At 36.0% G+C, this 20,904-nt stretch overlaps 1 protein-coding gene across 8 annotated transcripts in view; it reads left to right on the top strand.

The window, feature by feature from the left end:
* The window catches only part of LOC141388786 (uncharacterized), an 83,351-nt gene extending 78,478 nt beyond the window's left edge, over positions 1–4,873 (top strand). For 4 of the 8 annotated variants that reach the window (XM_073959115.1, XM_073959118.1, XM_073959119.1 and 1 more), the window contains exons 4-7: positions 933–1,017; positions 1,078–1,149; positions 1,221–1,496; positions 1,584–4,873. In XM_073959115.1, coding sequence (XP_073815216.1) covers positions 933–1,017; positions 1,078–1,149; positions 1,221–1,496; positions 1,584–3,559 — 2,409 coding nt within the window. In that variant the 3' untranslated portion in view covers positions 3,560–4,873. Of the gene's footprint in view, positions 1–932; positions 1,150–1,220; positions 1,497–1,583 lie in introns of all 8 variants that reach the window. The other 4 variants (XM_073959111.1, XM_073959114.1, XM_073959112.1 and 1 more) reach the window with 1 other exon arrangement.
* Positions 4,874–20,904: the final 16,031 nt, after the last annotated feature.

The following is a 20,904-nucleotide window of genomic DNA, read 5'->3' as shown; positions in this document are numbered from 1 at the left end:
TGTTTGCAAATTGGGAGCTCCAAAATACTTCCACTTCCGGTTTCCCCTAGCTGAATGCATCGCTTGCGTCCGCCTCTTCGGTTTCTCCGACTCTGGAGTGAGAGCCACCTTATTAGAGACCGATCGTGTCGTTGGGGTCGATGGAGTCGAGTTGGCTGGCCCTGCCGCAGACACCATTGTTTTCCGCAAGGTATCCGGACATCTTGAAACCACCGTTTTTCGGGCCAGGGAACAGAGTACGTTCGATTGTTAACGAACACATCTCAAGGTGAGGTTACTTTCTCTCGAAGCGCTTCAGGTAGCGAAACATCAACCTTATCTCCAAGAATTTTGCCAGCGAAACATCTCCTGTAGATTTATCCACGAACTTGTAACAATATTGCACCGCTCTCTTATATCCGAACTTGTCATTTCCTTCTCGGGCCTTACTACTTTTGATGGTTAGAGACGTGGGAAAGACATGTATGTGGGAAACAATTCCATTCTTTGAGGCAGTTGTTCTCTGGTCGCCTAGACTGCTGCTCCCTAGAGCAACTTTCGATTGAGATGGGATGGGATCATATTATGCATTTCGTCCGATAGTTGGATGGATGGTTGCTCATGTAAGAACTTCCCGACTCAGACATAGAGCCGCATACTGCCTAAATATATCAAACAATTCCCATTACTGCATCTGAATTGCGTCACTCCCAATGTAGATGGTCTGCGTGGAAAAGTCGTCCGCGCTGGCATGGTGTCTGTTTTTGCACCCCTTTGTTATGGTCGTCACCTAGGGTATATATACTGTATTCGTCTGCAAAGCTAAATATACTGATGGGCACGCATTCCCACTTTTCGGTAGGAGATTACTACCTTGTTATACAATAATCGAAATAAATATATATTTCCTTTCTGAGCTAATATTGATCAAATTCATTTTCTTTCTATTGCAGGTTCAAGATTTCCGTTTCTTGTGTCCAAATAGTACAGCATTTGATCAGGAGGCACAAATCTGTGCCAATTGGGCCGATGTTGATTGTGAGCAAGCCGTACTCTACTATGGTAGCGATAATTTTGATTTATATCGTTTAAGTTCAGGTTTCGAAAGTAAACGTGCACCATTGGCCGAAGAGGATGAATCTACGTTCCATTTGCAACGGGCTGAAACAGGTAAGTGATTATATATTCAACTGAATTTAAGTAGAGCAATTTATTAAATTTGTAATGCCACAATGCCTCAGGTGATATAAGACGATACAAGCAAACAACCGTAGATCAAAAGTCACGCCCTGAACAACCACCTAATTATACTAAACAGTATGAGACGGCAACTCGTGGAGGTGGTGCTGGTGGCCATCATCACAACAACCACAACTATTTGCCAAATGATGAGGCGGAAAAACAAACGAAGAAGAAGGTTAAAACGGATGTTACCAAAAAGCCAATTGTTAGCTATTATACACCGACAACAACAACGACAACCGAACGTTATGGTGGTAGTAGCGATGATTCTAAGCGTAAGATTTTAGATTTATTTGTTTTGTTGTTACTTTATTTATTTTTTGTTTTTAAATTTGTTATTGTTTATTTTTTTTTTCCTACAGAGGATTTGGATGACATTTTTAAGGGTTCTCATAGTTCTCATTTCTTTTCCAACCGCAATGGTGGAAGAGAAGATGATTTTGTAGATCATCCGGTGCGTCAGCAGCAGAAACCCAATGACTTTAATGATTTCTCCAAGAAATCTGAGTCAACCACAAGTGGTGGAAAGTCACGTGTAACCCCAACGAGAGCCAGACGACCACCAGCCACAGCTTCAACAACCTTGGCAAGCACCACTCAATCAACTACGGCAGCACCTAAGGTGACAAAGAAAGTTACAGCCTATTATAATACCGATTTCTTTGATTATTCCTTGTATAAGTCAACTACAACGGCCTCCACTACATCGGCGCCTAGTACAGTTGCTGTAACCACAACCAAAACGCCACAACACAATCCGGTAAATCGTTTTAATTTTGGTGTAAATGACTATCAGACACAATTGAATATCCAACCCACCACCTATAATCCCAATCGTTTGAAGACTTCTACACCCAAATACGCCGAAGTCAATCGACACAAGGGGGTAAATAATGAAGCATTCAATAAGAAATTGCAGAAGTTCGAACAAAGTCAACAAAAGGCTCCGGCTCAAAATAGCAGTTTTGTCAATTTAAATGAATTCAGTGACTTTGCCAAAATTAAAACCCAACCACCACAACCGTTCCAACCTAAGGCTCCGGCAAAAACTTTTGAGGCCCCCAAAAAATCGGAAGTAGAACCCCAATATTATCGTTCCAGAGGTCAACATAGGCAACCAGAGCCTTTTAAGACAGCACCAACCAGGGCCAGTAATAGCAGAACCACAACGGAAGGTATAAAAGAAAGGCCCATAGCAGCCGTTCCCGAAAAGCCCAGGGGTTTTGTGAGTCGCGGTAGTATTAACTACAAGGCCACTACGCAGCGTAATAGTGAAACTTATCCCACGGTTTCGGCACAAAATTACAAAAAATTCTCCACATTGGTGCCCAAGGATAAATATGACCCCACCACATTCAAGCCCACAACCTATAAGAAGACCTACGACAACAGTTTCTACACTCAGACCCAACAAACAAGTCGGCCGCAAAATAAGCAACAACAAAAGGCCACCACAAAAGCTTTGCCGCCCACAACAACCGGCTATACCACAGCTAATCCCTATTACAATATCGATGAAGATGATGGTCAATATCATCCGGAATTGTATGAAATTGATTTCCCAAGAAATAAATATAATTTACAACGCTCCAGCAGTACAACAAGTTCGAGCAGTACCACCACAACTACTACTACCAGTAAACCTTACTATCAGCAACAGCAGCAGTCGTATCAAAATCCAGTTAGCCATTTGAAAAGTCAACAACAAACCTCGTTCCAAAAGGAACAGTCGGCTCAACGCAATGATTTCAGTGATGAAGATGAACTTTTCAATACGGCACAATCATTGAATTTCGGAGCGGCCAGTATAAATAAATTACGAGCAGATATAATAAAGGCGGAAAAGACCTCACAGCAATATAATTCGCATTATAATCCTTTGAGTTCGTTGACTAGTCCCAAGACAACGACATCAACCACACAGGCCTCACCAAGCAGCACAAGTTATTTTACATATCCAGCATATTCATACTCCTCGTCATCCACCCAACAAACTACACAAAAGCCGGTGACTTATGCAGTTACTAACAGTCCATCTTCGACTACAACTAGCACCACAACAACAACCACAAGACGTCCCACCACCTCTACTACCACTAGTACCACAACAACAACTCCCTATCCCTTCAACATTACGAAGAGTGGTAAACATGCCGATAAATTAGATAAAAAGTCCAAAAAGAATGACAGTAAAAAGAAAACTTCAAAGAGGCCACCCCATGCCGATGAAGATACCAGTTATGACTATGCCTATTATGATACAGACACATTGAGTGAATCGCCACAGGAATATCCTGAATATGAATTTCAAGAATTTACGAAAACACGAAAAAACTAATTGATAGCAAACTTAAAACAAAATATCCTTAAACACATAAGCCACACACACACTCACAGCCACAAATAGACACTGTCACAAATATCCATATCTTTACAAATTAAAAATGTTCAAGGTAGCGAATCATTGTAGGATACTGGTCCCAACTCTTAGGAAGAAGCATTTTATTACTCTTTAATATTGGCCGGACTTCAATTCAGAATAGTTAAACAGAAATTTTACTTCATTAAACCTATTGAACCACCCATGGTGTTTAAAGCTGCGTAGCATGTAGACCGTCCTGATGAAACCTCATGTAAAAAAAACAAAAGTCGGTAATGGTAGTAATCGGACATATTTACGGCCCTAGTCTTTCAAACAAGGAAGAATGGAATATTTTTCACACGTCATAAGGGCTTACAATTAGTTTTATATTCAGTAGAATATACATTAGAATGGGGCGATTTGATCATCCCAAGATTCAGATACTCGAAGTTCCCATGAAGGTTTCTTCCTTTCATACTAATCGCCCCTCCGTAATGTACATATATACCTTACTGAATACATGATAATTATTACATTCATCTTACCTACATTTTATTCTTATATTCTCTGAAATAAATGACCAGTGCCCTCTAAAAATTTTCTTTCGATTCAATAAATACATTTTCAATAAATAATTCATTCACAATAATTCAATTCACAATTAGTACATTTCATACCCACTCATTATTTGTCATTAATATTATTTTTTCAATTCAATTTAATTTTTATATCACAAATACTACGAAACATTTCTATTCCATATTAAAAATAAATATATAAAAAAACCTGCCACTATTTTTATAATAAAACCATATTTAAATAACAGATTAATACACAATGCCTACAACACTAAATAAATAAATGTGAAAATGTATTTCTAGTTATTTAAATTGAAAACAAAAAACATACAGCAATGTTTTTTTAGTCGTTAGACAATTATAATAAAAAAAATAAATAATTCTTATAAACACACTTATCTGCCACAAATGTAGGTACCTACACTTTAAACTTTATATGTATTTTACCCTACATACTTCATTTTGTTTCATTATGTTCGTTCACCATTTCCTTGTTTTTGGTGGTAACTTGTTTACATTCTATTAAAAAAATTATATTTCATTATTTTATGTTTTTTTATTTGATAAAAAATACTCGTATTTATAAACAGTTTCTTTTTCTTTATACTTATTTTTTTTTTTCATTTACACAATTTTATTTAACTTTTAAGTTTCTTTATTATTGTATTGTAAATAATAAATAAGAAAAATAAATTTAATAAAGAAATAAAAATAGTTGTTTTGAAATTTATAATTTTTATACCCTCCATCATAGTATGGAGGATATATTAAGTTTGTTATTCGGTTTGTAACGCATTGAAATAATTATTTTGCTACCCTATGAATAGACAGCGAATGCAAATGCATATACGTATGGTTAGGATGGTCGTAGAGAAAATCTGATTAGACAGAAACTCGTTTTATCACAAAATAAAACGAATTAGGCCCAGAAATTTTTGCATATTCTGCATATCGTACATATTTTGACACATTTTTTACATATCTGCATAAAATGAGCATATGCAAAACCATATGTAAAAATATATTCAAGGATTTGTGGTCTAAATATCCCACCGAAATGGCTGAAATTTGGTATTATGTCTTCGTTAGGGGTATGCAACTTTACAACTGAAATCTGTTCGCATAGGTCCACGTCTTCATATAGCCCCCATAGAACGGTACCTCCGGATTTCTGGTATTTTGAAGGTTGCGCTCTCAATGTCCCTCCGAAATGGCTGAAATTTGGTATTAAGTCTTCGTTGGGGGTAAACAAACTTTCCACCTAAAATTTGTCGGTTTAGGTTCAGGCCTTCATATAGCCCCCATAGAACGATACCTTCCAATTTTCGGTATTTTGAAGGTTGTGGCTGTAGTTATACATTTCTCTATTTTATTGACTTGACTGAAGAGAAGAGAAAAATTGTACACACAAGCATTTTTGTACCTATTATTGAAATATTTGTTGCATAAGAAAATATGTAAAATGCATAAATTTTGCATATGCAAAAATGTATGCATTTGGCATAATTTTGCATATGTCATATGTTTCAATTGCAATGTAATCAGAAGCCAAAAATATGCCAAGTCCCAAAATTTGACATGAATCGGACCAAAAATAGGGGTTGCATAAAATTCCGCTGTCTACCTATGAAGTATCAGGGTTAAATTCAGGGTCGATCTGTGGTTATCACTGTAGCATCCACAAAAATGAAGATAGGACGCTGAAATTTTGGGAAGGTGCGTCTCTTGTTTGAAATAATTTTCAAGTACGATGATGTCTATATCGGTCCACGGCTACGTATAGCCCCATATAACGGTACCGCCCGATTTCAGACATTTTGACGTTTTTAGTCACATTTTCAAACCGAATTAGCGATAATTTGACATTTAGGGTTCATAGTGATCAATAAACTTATATTCCAAAAATTATTGCATAGGTCCATGTTTTGGTATAGTCCTCATATAACAGTACCTCCCGATTTTCGGTATTTTGAGTATTTTAGATACAATTTTTAACCGAACTAGCTGTAATTTAAGGTTCTGCGTGTTCACGAAACTTCTCCACCAACAATCGTCAATATAGGTCTATGTGTTGGTATAGCCCCAATATAACGGTTCCTCCCGATTTTCGGTATTTTGAGGATTTTTGCTACAATTTTTAATCGAACTAGCTGAACATAGACATTTGAGGTTCTCAAAAAATCGTCAATATAGGTCTATGTGTTGGTATATCCCCCATATAACGGTACCTTCCGATTTGGTATTTTGAGGGTTTTACAATGTTTAACCGAATTTGGCATTGGGGTTCTCCGTGGCCCCGAAACTTCTTCATTAAAAATCATTAGCATAGGATCTTGTTTTGCTATAGTCTCCATATAGCGGTACCTCCCATTTTCGGTATTTTGAAGGTTTTAGCTACAATTTTTAACAGAACTAGTTTTAACTTGAATTTGAGGCTCTCTGTGATCACGACACTATATAATCAATGAGTGCACCCGATTCATATTAGCTCAATGGTATGATATGTTTTTCGCCGAGTCCGAACGGCGTGTCATAAGACACCACTTGTAGAGAAGTTTTACATCGCTGAAAAACTTAGGAAATGTCGCCCACATTACTGAGGGGTATTTTGCTAAATTTGATGTTGACTGGCCGGGGAATCGAACCCACGACCTTCAGGATGCAAGGCGGGTGTACTTACCTTTGCACCACGGTGGTCACTATATGTCTCCACCAAAAATCGAACTAGCTCCCATATAACGGAACCTCCCGATTTTCGGTATTTTGAGAATTGTATATACAATTTTTAACCGAACTAGCTGTAATTTACATATGAGGTTATCTGCGGTCACGAAAGTTCTACACTAAAATTCGTCAACATAGGTCCATGTTTTGGTATAGCCCTCATATAACGGCACCTCCCGATTTTCGGTATTTTGAGGGTCTTAGATACATTGTCGGATTGTCATCTGGTTGAACCTGGCTGGGTATACATTTTCCAAAAATGTTTCTACCTAAAATTTTGAAATGAAACCAATTATTCTATTTTAATTAAGACTATTTTATGGTGGAGGGAATAAAAAGTTTGACCCGGGCGAACTTAACGACTTTTTCTTGTTATACCCTAGACCACTATGTGGGGAGGGTATTGTAAGTTAGTTTTGGCCAAAAAGTTTGTAACGCATCGACATAATGGTCGTAGACCCATACTTATATATACCAAAATGAATGTCTCGACGAGCTGAGTCGATCTGGCTATGTGTGTCCGTCCGTCTGTCCATCTAAACCTTGTAATCACGCTCCAGGTCGCAATTTTGATAGGATCGTCACCAAATTTTGGCCAATTGATTTTGATGATGGTCGGATAATATTCAGGGGTTGGAGTGAGCAAAAACTTATTTGGAACAAAGGCAGCGCTTTATTTCAAAGCCAATATCTCTATTACTTTAAGAGCTATATCAAAAGAAAAACCTGGAAAGTAGAAAATATCACTTTTACAACGATGTAATGTAGGTTGTCGTAGGTGGTATTGCATTCCATTTTCCGATTTTTTTTTTGTAATCACGCTACAGGTCGCAATTTTGATCAGATTGTCACGAATTTTTTGAGAGTTGATGCGGGTCCCACGGAGGAAGAAGCCTATTAGGTTTGGCGATGGTCGGATAATATTCAGAAGTCGGAATAAGCAAAAAGCTTATGTGGAGAAAAGTCAACGTTTTTTTTCTTATGCGAATATCTCCGCTTCTGGTAGGAGTATTCCAAAAGGAAAGTCCGTCAATGGAAGAAGAAAAGATCTCCTTTATATTGATGTAAAGTATGTTGGCGTAAGTGCGAGATATCGCAAAAGTCAGTAATATATCCAATTTTCCCATTTTTTGTAATCACGCTACATGTTGGAATTTTGATCGGATAATCACGAAATGTGGGGTGTTGATGGGGGGCCCACAGAGGAAGAAGCCTATTGATTTTAGTGATAGTTGGATAGTATTTAGGGGTCGGAATGGGGAAAAACTCATGTGCAGACAAATTCAGAGTTTTATTCTTTGTCAATATATAGGCTTCTAGTAGGGGTATTCCAACGGCAAAGCCTATCAATGGAAGAAGAAAATATTACCTTTAAGCGGAGTACACACGATCAGTTTTGACTATCGATTTTTCGGAATTATCGATAACTGTCCAACCGTCCCGCAACCACAAAATATTTTGTGGATGCCTGATGACTGACAAAAGTGAACGGCCACGCTGGCAAGCAACCGATTATTTGAGCAAAACTGACAGTCAAAACTGATCGTGTGTACCCCGCTTTACATTGGTGTAAAGTAGGTTGGCGAAAGTGGTCAAACAAGGGAGATACCACAATAATTGGTAATGTATCCAATTCTTCCATTTTCTGCAATCACGCTGCAGATCGCAATTTTGATCGGATGATCAGGAAATTTTCCTTATGGGGGTCGCAGAGAGAAAGAGGAATATTATGTTTGGTGGTAGTCGGATTATATTCCTAAAAGAAATGTTTACCAGTGAAAAGCTTATGCACAGTGGTAGTGGTGTAGTGTATCACATCGTCGGCCCCGTCCCGACTATAGCCTTTGCTCACTTGTTAAGTTCAGGACATGTTATCTTAAATTACGTTGAGTAGATTGGTATCTATAGACCAAAACCATAGGAAAAAAATTATGAAACAAGTGTGACCTTGGCGATTTTGACCTTGAAGATGGCGTTTGATTTTGGTGATAGTCAGATACCGCTAGAGCTACAACTTTGCCTTTGACAGTAAATCGAAATTCTTGTGATCATGAAAATAATATCAAGGTCTCAAGTCTTTGGGCCATAACCTATTTTCACCTTCAAGATGACGTTTTAAGATAGTATTCTTTTGCAATTTTTGGCAAGAGGCAGAACTTTGCTTTTGAGAGTATGTTGTGGGACTTAATCGATTATTATTAAAATATCCCAAGCAAATGCTTCATATTCAGTTATGCGATTAGCCCAGCATAGCAAAAGTTTAGCAAAACCAATGTTCAAGATGGTTAAACATCCTACACCCGATTCCAAATAATTAATAAATGTCATACTGCCATGGTCATTAGTTATACCCTCAGCCTTTAGGCTATGAAGGGTATATACACTTTCATACGGGCAAAATGTGCCTCATCGAAATAATGGTTTTAGACCCCAAGTATGTTTGGACGAAATGTGTTTCAGACAATTTGGAGTCGATTGAGCAATGTCCGTCCGTCTGTCTGTCTGTCTGGCTGGATGGAGCGCACGATAACTCTCGAACGGATGAACCGATTCGGTTCAAATTTTGGTTTTCGTAATATTTTGCCCAACCTTAGTTTAAGTTCGAAGATGGGCTATATCGGCACATCGTGAAACTTGTACCAGACTTAGATCAGGTTTTAATATGGACTCAATTGGTCCACTCCGTCGGGTACCTCCCACACAAAAATTTGGAAAAGTTCAGTTTAGGACCATCTCTCGAATCGCTTTGATTTTTGCTTTAGCAACTTGTATTCACTGCCCTCCATACGACGATATAAGTTTCATCAGGGGCAAGTCCATACTTCCTGAGAAAATAGCCTGAAAGTTGCAAAAAAAACCCTATGACACCGTGTGAGGAGGTTGGAGGGCAAAATAACTCTCGAACAGGTCTGCCGATTCGGTCCAAAGTTTGGTCTTAGTAATATTTTGTCCAAACATAGTTTAAGTTCGAAGATAAGCCATATCGGTCCACTCCTTCATGTACCTCCCCCACAAAAGTTTAAAAATGTTCGGTAAAATTGTGCGTACGATAACTCTTGAAGAGAGTGGCCGAATTGGACCATACTTTACACATCTTAATATATCTACCAGATATAGATCAGGTTCAAATATGGACTATATTTGTCCACTCCATCCGGTACCTCCCACACAAAATTTCGGATACATGTTCACTTTAAGACCTGCTTTCGTATCACTTTGATTTTTGTTGAAGCAACTTGCATTCGCTGCCTCAATTGCGATGGTAAAAGTTGTTTCAGGGGCAAGTCCATACTTCTTGAGCAAACATCCCTGAAGTTGTAAAAAAACCCCTATGGTACCATATGTAGTGGCTGGAGATCCATTCTTTTTAGTATCTCCTCCGCAAAACTTTTGATCTCTAATCCTAATCAACATTTTTGTCAGTTCAAACGCCTAAAATTCCCTAAATACATGCGTTTTTTTGGGAAAAAATTGTTTCAATATACACAGGCTGAGGGTATATCTCTGTCGGCCAAGCCGACTGATACTTTTTTACTTGTTTTCTTTTGTTATTGTTTGGATTTTACGAACAGATTTATAGCGTTCCCGTTAACTTTAAGTTAAAAGTGCCCGTTAAATTTTAAAGTACCCTTTCGTTCCATATAGAAACCATATAGAATATGGTGGAAATGTTATAAATCATGATTATTTTGTGGTTGGGAAGATTTAATTCAATTACAAATAACGTTATTGAATATGTCCTCTAACACAGTTGCAACATTTTTAAAACTTTTGGCATTGCCATTCATTCAATAATTTTATACGTACGTCTACAGCATACTTTTAGGCTGAATTTGTAAAAGTACATGCGGAAAAATTTTATTTGTAACCATTAATTTCTGGCGCAACCCTATGAAGAAGTATAAACAAAAAGGGTTAAGCTGTCAACTCCAAGCTACACACAAAAACCGCCCGAAATTGTGTAACTTGGGTCAGATATAAGTGGATATTTTCTGAAAGTACATATTGAGATTACCATAAAAGGTGGTTGGGTTTTGTGTTTTTAGATCGGGTTTGGATTTTGTGGCCTCATCTAAACCGGGCTAAAACGAGCATGTTTTCCACTGATCCTTTATTTCAGAAACTGATAAGAAGTTTGCTTTGCAGTTCTCAGCAATATTGTCACCCGAAAGTAGTAAAACTTATATGTCGAATAGACGAACTGAGAAAAACATAAAATATAGAAAAGTTACAAAATTTCTGGACTTCTGGTCAGTAGCAGATGAACTGTTTGGAGATGAACCAAGTAATCTTTCGCAAAATATTCCAAATAATGTACCCAGCAATTCTTTAGAACATTACGAAACTCTAAAATGCTTATTTCATGTTGTTAAAGCGGTATTTCATACCAGTAGTGCGATTCTCTAACTCATTTTTTGAGTTAACGACAAATATCGGTAAAATTAAAACGCAAAATTATGAATGAAAAGTTCAAATAAATGTTGACAGCACTGTTGCTATCGATAGAACTTTACGACTGCTTTCACTTGGCCGCTAACTTACCGAAAAATATCGTTAATTACCGAATTTATAAGCATTTTAATTTTACCGATTTTTGTCGGTAACTCAAAAAATGTCTTAGAGAATCGCACTACAGGCCTTCTACGACGGCAGTTCGGAAACTTCTTAGCCTAGCACAAATTTTGTTTCGATCTGACAACTCCTTCATATAGAAACAGGTGTTCAAAAGACGCATCCGCAATTTTTTTACAATGGTAAAAGTTAGGTGAAAGTGCTCCTTCATATGCAACAGTAAACAATTGGGTTGCTGAATTTAAACGTGGTCGTACAAGCATTGAAGATGAACCACGTAGTTGACGTCCAAAAACAGCAACAACAACAGAAATTGTAGCCAAAGTGCATGATATGGTATTAAATGATCGACGAATAAAAGTGCGTGAAATTGCTAATATCATGGGCATCTCAAATGATCGAGTCCATTTAATTTTGCATGAAGAACTACAGATGAAAAAGCTTTCTGCAAGATGGGTGCCGCATTTGTTAACAGTCGATCAAAAACGCATAAGAATGAACATTTCTCAAGCTTGTTTGGATCGTTTTAAGCGAAATAAAATGGATTTTAAGCGTCGATTCATAACTGTTGATGAGACATGGATCCACCACTATACTCCAGAGACAAAAGAACAATCCAAACAATGGATTGAAGCTGGAGGAAGTGCCCCAAAGAAGGCAAAAACAATTCAACCGGCTGGTAAGGTTATGGCAACGGGTTTTTGGGACTTCAAAGGTATTTTATTGATTGACTATCTGCAAAAGGGTAAAACAATAAATTCAGAGTACTATTGCAACCTTTTGGATCAATTAAATGTACAAATTCGAGAAAAACGTCCTGGCTTACAACACAAAAAAATCATTTTTCATCAAGACAACGCACCACCGCACAAGAGTGTTTTAACAATGGCTAAAATCAACGAATTAAAGTACGAGTTGCTTGACCACCCACCTTATTCTCCTGATTTAGCTCCCAGTGACTTTTACTTGTTCCCAAATCTAAAAAATTTCTTGCTGGCAAGCGTTTTACCTCAAATGAAGATGCAATTACAGTTGTAAACCACTATTTTGAAGACCTTGAGGAAAACTATTTTAATCAAGGGATATAATTGCTAGAAAAGCGTTGGACTAAGTGTATTGAAGTTTCAGAAGATTATATTGAAAAATAAAAATATTTTTGAAAAACTAACTATTCTCTTTCATTGATAGGCTAAGATGTTTCCGAACCGCCCTCGTACAAAGCATATTTCATATTCTTCACATTCTGGATTTCAATGCATTGTTTATACGCTTATAAAATTGTCGTTGCAAAATATGCTAAAAACAACGCGATAGAGGCATTTTAGAACAATGAAGTATTCTAAAGAGTTGCGTATTACATTCCAAAAAATATTTTTCGCAAAGATTACATTAAGAATTTGTTTGGAGAATGGTGCCAATGGCCAATACTTTTTGAAAATTTTACATAGTTGAAGCCAAGTTTTAACCTTTTAAAACTCGCGAATTGTGGTTTTATATTATCCAAATTAAATGCTTTGTTTTCAGAAATGTTGAAATGTTTTCAGACTTGGTTAAAAAATGGGTTGAAGCCAAAGTGTCGTTTTTTGTTTTCTGTCGATTTGTGATTAAACCACACTTTTCACGATTTTCCTGTCAAAGTAAAAGTAGAAGCCAACTAAATAAGGATCATCTCACCAATGTATAACTTTTCCAAATTTTATCTGCGTCTACCATTAAATGAAGCTAACATTTTAAAGCCAGATTTTAAGCGTTTCTTTGAAATTTTCTTCTAATTTCATTCCGTAAACGGGTTTAAGAAATAGGATTGTAGAACTCGCGATTCTGAGTTATTAGATATATGCGTCGTGAATGTAGTCTACACAGCTTCACAAAAATCTGCATCCAAATACGATACATTGTGCGAAAAATTTTCTAAAAATCATATTTTTCGGGCCTGTAATAATTTTAGATTTTTAGGTTCCGGATCTAATAAATCATTACTCGTTAAAATCCATCTACAAAAACGTGAGAAACAAGCAATTCCAAAGTCGGAAAATCACCTAAAATTGCAATGAAAAAACTAGTACAGAATCTTCGACAATTAGGTGGCACTGAAAGCGGATGCGGACAAAAATTGTATGCACTTTGCGGATATTAGCGATGATTTATAGGTCTTTTAATGCTAAGATACAACCGATGCTACATCCAAGTTATATTTCGAAAGATATATACAAATTAAAAGGTATGGTCTTGCTGTACATGAAAATGACTGAATGAATGATTTTGATAATTACGCGATTTACACATATTTTAAAAATGCATATAAATTAAAACGGTTTATTTGAACTCTATTTCCTTTTAAGAAGCCTAATGATTAATATCAACAACCCGATACTTTCCTCAATGGGAAACCCGATAAAGCAAAATCCGCCCATTTTCTTGAGAGTTTCAAGAATAATAAAAACAAAAATAAATACTTTCAACTCTAGAATGCATGTGAAATTTTTTTTAGCAAAAAATTAATTTTTTGTTAACCAAAAATATGCTTATTTTGTCTATAACATCCTAACTATTATCCCGATCATTAAAATTTTGGATTTAAAACATTTTTTTGCAACTGTTGACGGGTAAATAGACCTATGTTTTGAAAAAAGTCGGTTTACATTAAAAATTTTGTAAATTTTTGGCAAATTTTGCGAATATTGAATAACATTTTACAAATATCATGCAATCTACTATCTGACGTCCCTTCGTAATAAGTTTTTAGTGACAATTGTGCTCATAACAATAATTAGCGTTTTTACAATTTTTTTTTTCTTAAAAGCAGAAGTAAAATCGCAATAACTTTTGTCCACAATAACCAAAAATTTGCACGCGAAAAGAAAAACTTAAATTTTTTGGAAATAGAACATGAAAGAATTGGCAACATTTCCCATATATGGTTTCAGAGATATAGTACCAATTTGCTTTAATAAGTCAATATTTAACCATGTTGAGATGAGGCAATAAAACCCGAACCCGATCTAAAAAAACAAACCCAAATACGGGTTTTGTCTGATGGGTCTCTACTTTCATAAAATGCACGTAAGAAGTTGTTTGCACATTGTATAAGTTAGATACTTTGTCCCTCAACTTCCCCTGCTCGATCAATCACGGATGCTGATTGGCGCACTGGCATCTCCTCTACAATTCCCTCTGCGGATACCGTAGTGTGCGGATCGCCGCTGGGCATCGGTTGTTGACGGTTTGCTCACTTTGTTACACTCTTAATCTCACTGGAATAATTGTAATTGTATTAGTATATGACATGGGATCCTCTGCGATCACTTAGAACCTCTGCGTTCACTTGTCATTAGTCATTTGTCGAAGAATACCGTCTACGCGTTATTACAAAAAGGCCTCTGTCGCCACTACCACCGATTACAAAAGGTAATCTACTTTGTTGTATGAAAAGAATCACAAATAAACTTCAATTATATTTATATTAAGAATAAATACTGGTTGTTTTTATTTCTCTTATTCTTTTCTCCCCCCACTGCTCAACATTCGGTAACCTGAGCTATCGTTGAACTATCGAAGAAACCTATGGATTTCCCCTCCCTCACCTAAACACACATTAAAACGCAAAATTATGAGTTAGAGATTCGCACTACAGTAGGTATTTTCATTTTCTTTCAATACGATTCCTCATAACAGTCTATTTTATAACTCATTTTGATGTTACCGTAAAAATTCGGTAAAATTAAAATATCTTCGGTAATTAACGATAAAACTAAACTGGTTTCTAAGTCCCAATTTACATTAGGCGAGTTTACTTGGGGCAATTGTCAGTTTGAGGGTGAGTGAGGGTGTTGAGAGGCAAAGGGTTACCATATACCTCACCTCTCTCTCTCCATCAAACTGACAATTGCCGCAAGTAAACTCGCCTAATGTAAATTGGGACTAAGCTGTACAGATAGCAGCAGTGATGTCAACTTAATAAATTTTTCATTTGTTTTTTTTTTTTAATTTGATCGATTTTGTCTGTAGAAAACAATAACTGAAGATTTTATACAATATGTCAAATAGACCCAAAGATCTTCCCATTTATAACCAAGAAGTATTTTTTATTTCTTCTTCTTCTTTATTTGCACATCCGATGTTCGGATATATGCGATTATACAATATTTTTAAAATTTTAAGTGATAAAGTGAATACATATTTTAGAACATTTCATATTTATTGAAGATCTCTATTTCTCGCAGCATTTAGACGGCTTCTTTCGTCTTGGAGACCGGTCCAGGGTTTGGATATTTTTCAGCCAGGAGAGTTCTTTTCGGCCACTGGTTCGTCTTCCTTTAATCACTCCTTTAATAATGTTTTGCAGTATTTTGTATTTGTTATTTCTCATGATGTGTTCCACATATGACACTTTTCTGCTTTTGATAGTTCTTATTAGCTCCCTATTCGCATTCATTTTCCTAAGTACTTCGCTTTTATTCATTCGGTCTGTCCACCATATTTTTAGAACTTTTCGGTATATCTATATCTCAAAGGATTCGATTCTTTTCATGTCGCTTGTTTTTAGCGTCCAAGTTTCTGCGCCATGTAAAAGAACAGACCACACGTAACATTTTATTAATCTGTGCTTTGTTTGGATACCAATGTCGTAACTCGTTAGTACTTTGAAGTACATATTTATAGAAGGCGTCTCTAGCCATCTCTATACGGCACTTTATTTCATTGGATATATTCCATTTGTCGTTTATAGTGATTCCCAGATATTTAAAGGTTTTGACTTTTTCAATTTCGAAGTTGTTAATCTTTAAAGTGAAGCAAGGTAAAATTTTTCGACTTATTGCCACGTATTTAGTCTTCCTAGTGTTGATTTTAAGTCCATAGGTTTCACTTACATGTGTAAGATTGTCGATTAATTTCTAAAGTCCAGATATGCTACCAGCCAATAGTGTTGTATCGTCTGCATGTAGTGTTTAGTCTTCCTAGTGTTGATTTTAAGTCCATAGGTTTCACTTACATGTGTAAGATTGTCGATTAATTTCTAAAGTCCAGATATGCTACTAGCCAATAGTGTTGTATCGTCTGCATGTAGTGTTGTATATCTGCATTATGCCAATTTTCTCCGATTCGATAGTTTCCATAAATATCATCTTGGAATATATATTAAATAGTAGCGGAGAGAGTATGCAACCTTGTCGGACGCCCTTTGAAATTGAAAATTCCTCAGTCAATTCACCATCAACGTCAACATATGCCGTTTGATTCCAGTATAAGTTTTGTATACATCGTATTTTTTTATCATCTATTCTAATCGTTGTGAGGATGTGCATTAGCTTATCATGAAGGACAGTATCAAAGGCTTTTTCATATTCAATGAAACACATACATACATCTTTATGTACATCTCGGCATTTCTGTATTAATATTTGAATGCTTAGTAGAGCTTCCCTAGTTTCCATTCCTTCCTTAAAACCGAACTGAGTGGCTCCCATTGACAGTTCACACTTAGAGTGTATACGTCTATGTATTACGCGTAGGAATATTTTTAATGTATGACTCATAATGCTTATTAGCCTAAATTCTTCGCATCCTTTGGCGTTGTTCTTTTTTGGTATAGTAATGAACCTTGATTTAAACCAGTCTAACGGTATCACATATACGTGATTAAAGAGTTTTACGAGTAGGTTTATATTATCTCCATCTATCAATTTCAGTACCTCTGAGGGAATTTCGTCAGGGCCTGATGCTTTATTCTCCTTAAGAGCGTTGAGTGCGTATTATACCTCGTTCTTAGTTATCTGTGTCCCAAGTCGGATTGATTTGTATTTCTTCATATGGGGTTCTTCCTTCATCATTAAATAATCTCATTACATAATTTTTCCATACCCTTTTCTTGTCTGATATCAAATGGCTTTATTATTTTCGTCAAGTAATATTGTTGTAGAAGTTTGCTTATAGACTCCAGCTGCTTCCTTTAGTTTTTTATTTAATAGAAAACAATTTGGATATTAGGAACATTAATTAGGATCTTTCTCAGAACACCAATAGTCCATTTCATAGATGTTCAATAGGTTTTCTTCACATAAAGAGAAATATGTCTTCTATGAGAAACCCAGTAGATTGTCTTAAAACGTCACCTACTTTGTAAATGTCTTAAGCATACTATGCCATATCGTAGTGACACAGAATTAGTGCAAAGCATTATAAACGCAGGATACGTGCAATATAAGCAGCAGGTAGAAAAGTAATGCATAATTTTACAAAGCATAAGCAATACTGCAGAGCAGCAATGGAATTCTGCAACTCAGCAAAGACTGATTTTGATAAGTTCTATTTGTACAAATATTATTGCAAATTTGCAGATATGAAGTATTTTTGAAGCCTTTTTCTTATCAATACTTTATATCTGCAAATTTGCAATAATGCTTGTACAAATAGAAGTTGTCAAACTCAGCCTTTATTTTCTAGCCATTTCTTCCACTAGAATTCGCTCTTTCAATACCAAACTCCTTAGGTCATGTTAGTTCGATTAATTTAATTAATTAAAAAATGTTTAACATTTTTTGGGAAGGTACCCGAAGGAGTGGACCGATCGAACTTAAACAAATTTTGGGCAAAATCGGTTGATATGTTAGAGAGATATCGTGCGCACAGAATGAGTGATCTGATATAGTCCATCTTTGAACCTAATCTCTCTGGATGAAATATTACGACGTGCCTAATTTCAACCGTATCGGTTGCCCGTTCAAGAGATATCGTGTGCACCATTTTAGTGAACATTTTTAAACTTTTGTGGGGGAAGTATCGGAAGGAGTGGAACGTTGAAAATATTAAGGTTGGCGAAAATATTTTGATGTACTACATTTGGACCCAATCGGTTACTGCATTCGAGAGTTATCTTGCGCTTCAGCCAGCCAAACAGATAAACGGATGGACAGGGCTAAATCGACTTCATATTGTCTTAAACTGATTTCGTCCAAACATACTTGGTGTCTGAAAACATTAGCGGTATTCACTCATGGTGGTAAAGTGGCATTGCAGATCTTGCACGTCTTGTTAATATTGTAGATCTGCAACTGTTTACAATACCATAACAACAAAATACATGAAAGTTTAATTTACCACAGGGTTGTTAATTTACTCGACCTAAAAGTATTGTAAACATTTCACTGTACTTTACAAGGGTGTAGAAAACAGCTGATTGTTTTGCCGCCACTTTGTTGTGAGTTTTATTTCATGTCGGAGTTTCGTTTTGTGGTAGAAAAATTGGGAAAATAAAAAGAATCAAAGAATGGTGGCCAAGAAAAAAACAATTTTTTTTGAAAAAAGTGTAATTAAACTGAAACTAAAAGATAGACTGACGACGACGTTAAGATGTCTTGATTTGTTTACAATATTCACAAAAAAGACGTTCACACTTCGTTGTAAAAATCCTAGTACATATACAAGAGTTGTACATCTACCACTATGAGTGAATACCACTATTATCTCGACAAGGCACAATTTTTGTCCCAAATGCTGACTGTATAAAAAATACCCGCATTAATAGGAGGGTTGGCGTTTTTTGTTTGGGATGACGACTTCTATTTTGTTTTTCAAAATAGTCAGGCTTAATCCTATAGTCGTTGTTTTAATATTTTATTAAAACAACTTAAATTTATTAGTGGGAAAAAATTGGCGATGTTTACCAAGGGGTAAGGCAGGGAAGACTATAGTTTCAGATCTCGCCACAGATCTTCATCAGTTCCCTTGTTTCTTGTTTTTCAACAAGAAACTTTTTATACCCAAGTGTCAATTACTTGCTCAAATAGATACGTGCGCAAAGAAACACTCTGATCGAGAATTTCTTTGGCACTACCTAAACTCAAGCAACTTCACTTGCAACCAAATTTTTCCCACTAATAAATTAAAGTTGTTTTAATAAAATATTAAGCCTGACTATTTTGAAAAATCCGCATTAATTTTGTAATCTGACTATGGGTTTAAAATACCTGAGTGTTTCTCAAAAAGGCTGCCTGCACTAAAAACCTGGACTAGATTTAAGTTCTACCTAGTTACTTGATCGATTGTTATTTTGCCCACTTACTATACGTTTGATATGAACTATGCTTACTTCATGTTGTTTCAGCGGTATTTTGCATCATATCTTTTACAACACGTATTTCAAACACAGTTCACACCAACAGTTTATTCTCGCATTTCGGATTTCACCACATTATTATCATATTTATTAAATCATCGTTGAAAAATATTCTGAAAACAACGTGATAGAGGCATTTTACGACAATGACATGTTCTGAAGAGTTGTGTATTACATTTCAGCGAATATTTGGGGATATGGCGCAAAATGTATCAAATTATGGAAATTTTCGATATTTCATAAAATTTGAGACAATAAATGTAGTTTTTTCGAGTTCATTATTTCTCCAAATAGTTTATTCTTGCCTTTATCTACAAATTTGCTTCAAAGGTCAGATGAAGATTCACATAGGTTTCCGAGATATAGTCCAGAATTGCTTTAAAAAGTCAACATTTAATCATGTTTAGATCAGGCCATAAAATCCATTCTGGATCTGACACAACAAAACCCAACTACAATTTTTTGTCGTTTGGGTCCGTACTTTCAACAAATCCTGAGCTCAAATTGTTAACACAAGATTACCTTAAAAATGTTGCACAGTGTAAACGATTTGCTAAATACGATACTCAATTTGTAGGTTATTATGCTTATTAGTCATTTTTGTTTGTGCCGCATGATAATCAGAACCACAAGGGCTGCCTTCGGTAAGAATTTAACAAAAATTTTCGAACATACTTTAAACTGCAGTCAATAAAATATTTTTGAAATTAAGTGGCAGTGGCCCGATGTAGTCCATTCTCCGAACTTAATCTAAGTTTGAAAGAAATATTACTATGTACAAAGTTTAACCTGCCAGACAGACAGTCCGACGAACATGACCAGATGGACACCAAGTTGTCTGAAACGTATTTGGTCTTAATATATGTATATAGGGTTGTTCTTAAAGAAGAAATCGAACCCGATCAAAGTTAACCTTTATCAGGAAGTTGATAATAAACAACGAGTAAAAAAAGTATCAGTCGTTTTTGCCGACAAAGGTATATCCTCAACCTGTGTGAATTGAAACACTTTTTCCCAAAATGTTATGTATTTTAGGTTTTCCAAATTTGGGCATATAAATCGACCAAAATATAGATTTGGATTAAAGCTCAAAAATTCTGCGGGGGAGGTACCTAAAAGTTGGACCATTATATCAGGAAACATGTACTTGCCTATTACTATGTACAAAGTTTAACCTGCCAGACAGACAGTCCGACGAACATGACCAGATGGACACCAAGTTGTCTGAAACGTATTTGGTCTTAATATATGTATATAGGGTTGTTCTTAAAGAAGAAATCGAACCCGATCAAAGTTAACCTTTATCAGGAAGTTGATAATAAACAGCGAGT

The sequence above is a fragment of the Musca autumnalis genome, unplaced genomic scaffold (genome assembly GCF_047663935.1).
Source record: "Musca autumnalis isolate F117 unplaced genomic scaffold, ASM4766393v1 scaffold_1, whole genome shotgun sequence".
Lineage (NCBI taxonomy): Eukaryota > Metazoa > Arthropoda > Insecta > Diptera > Muscidae > Musca > Musca autumnalis.
The sequence above is the reverse complement of the archived record's forward strand: the minus strand, read 5'-3'. Positions and strand labels throughout refer to the sequence as shown.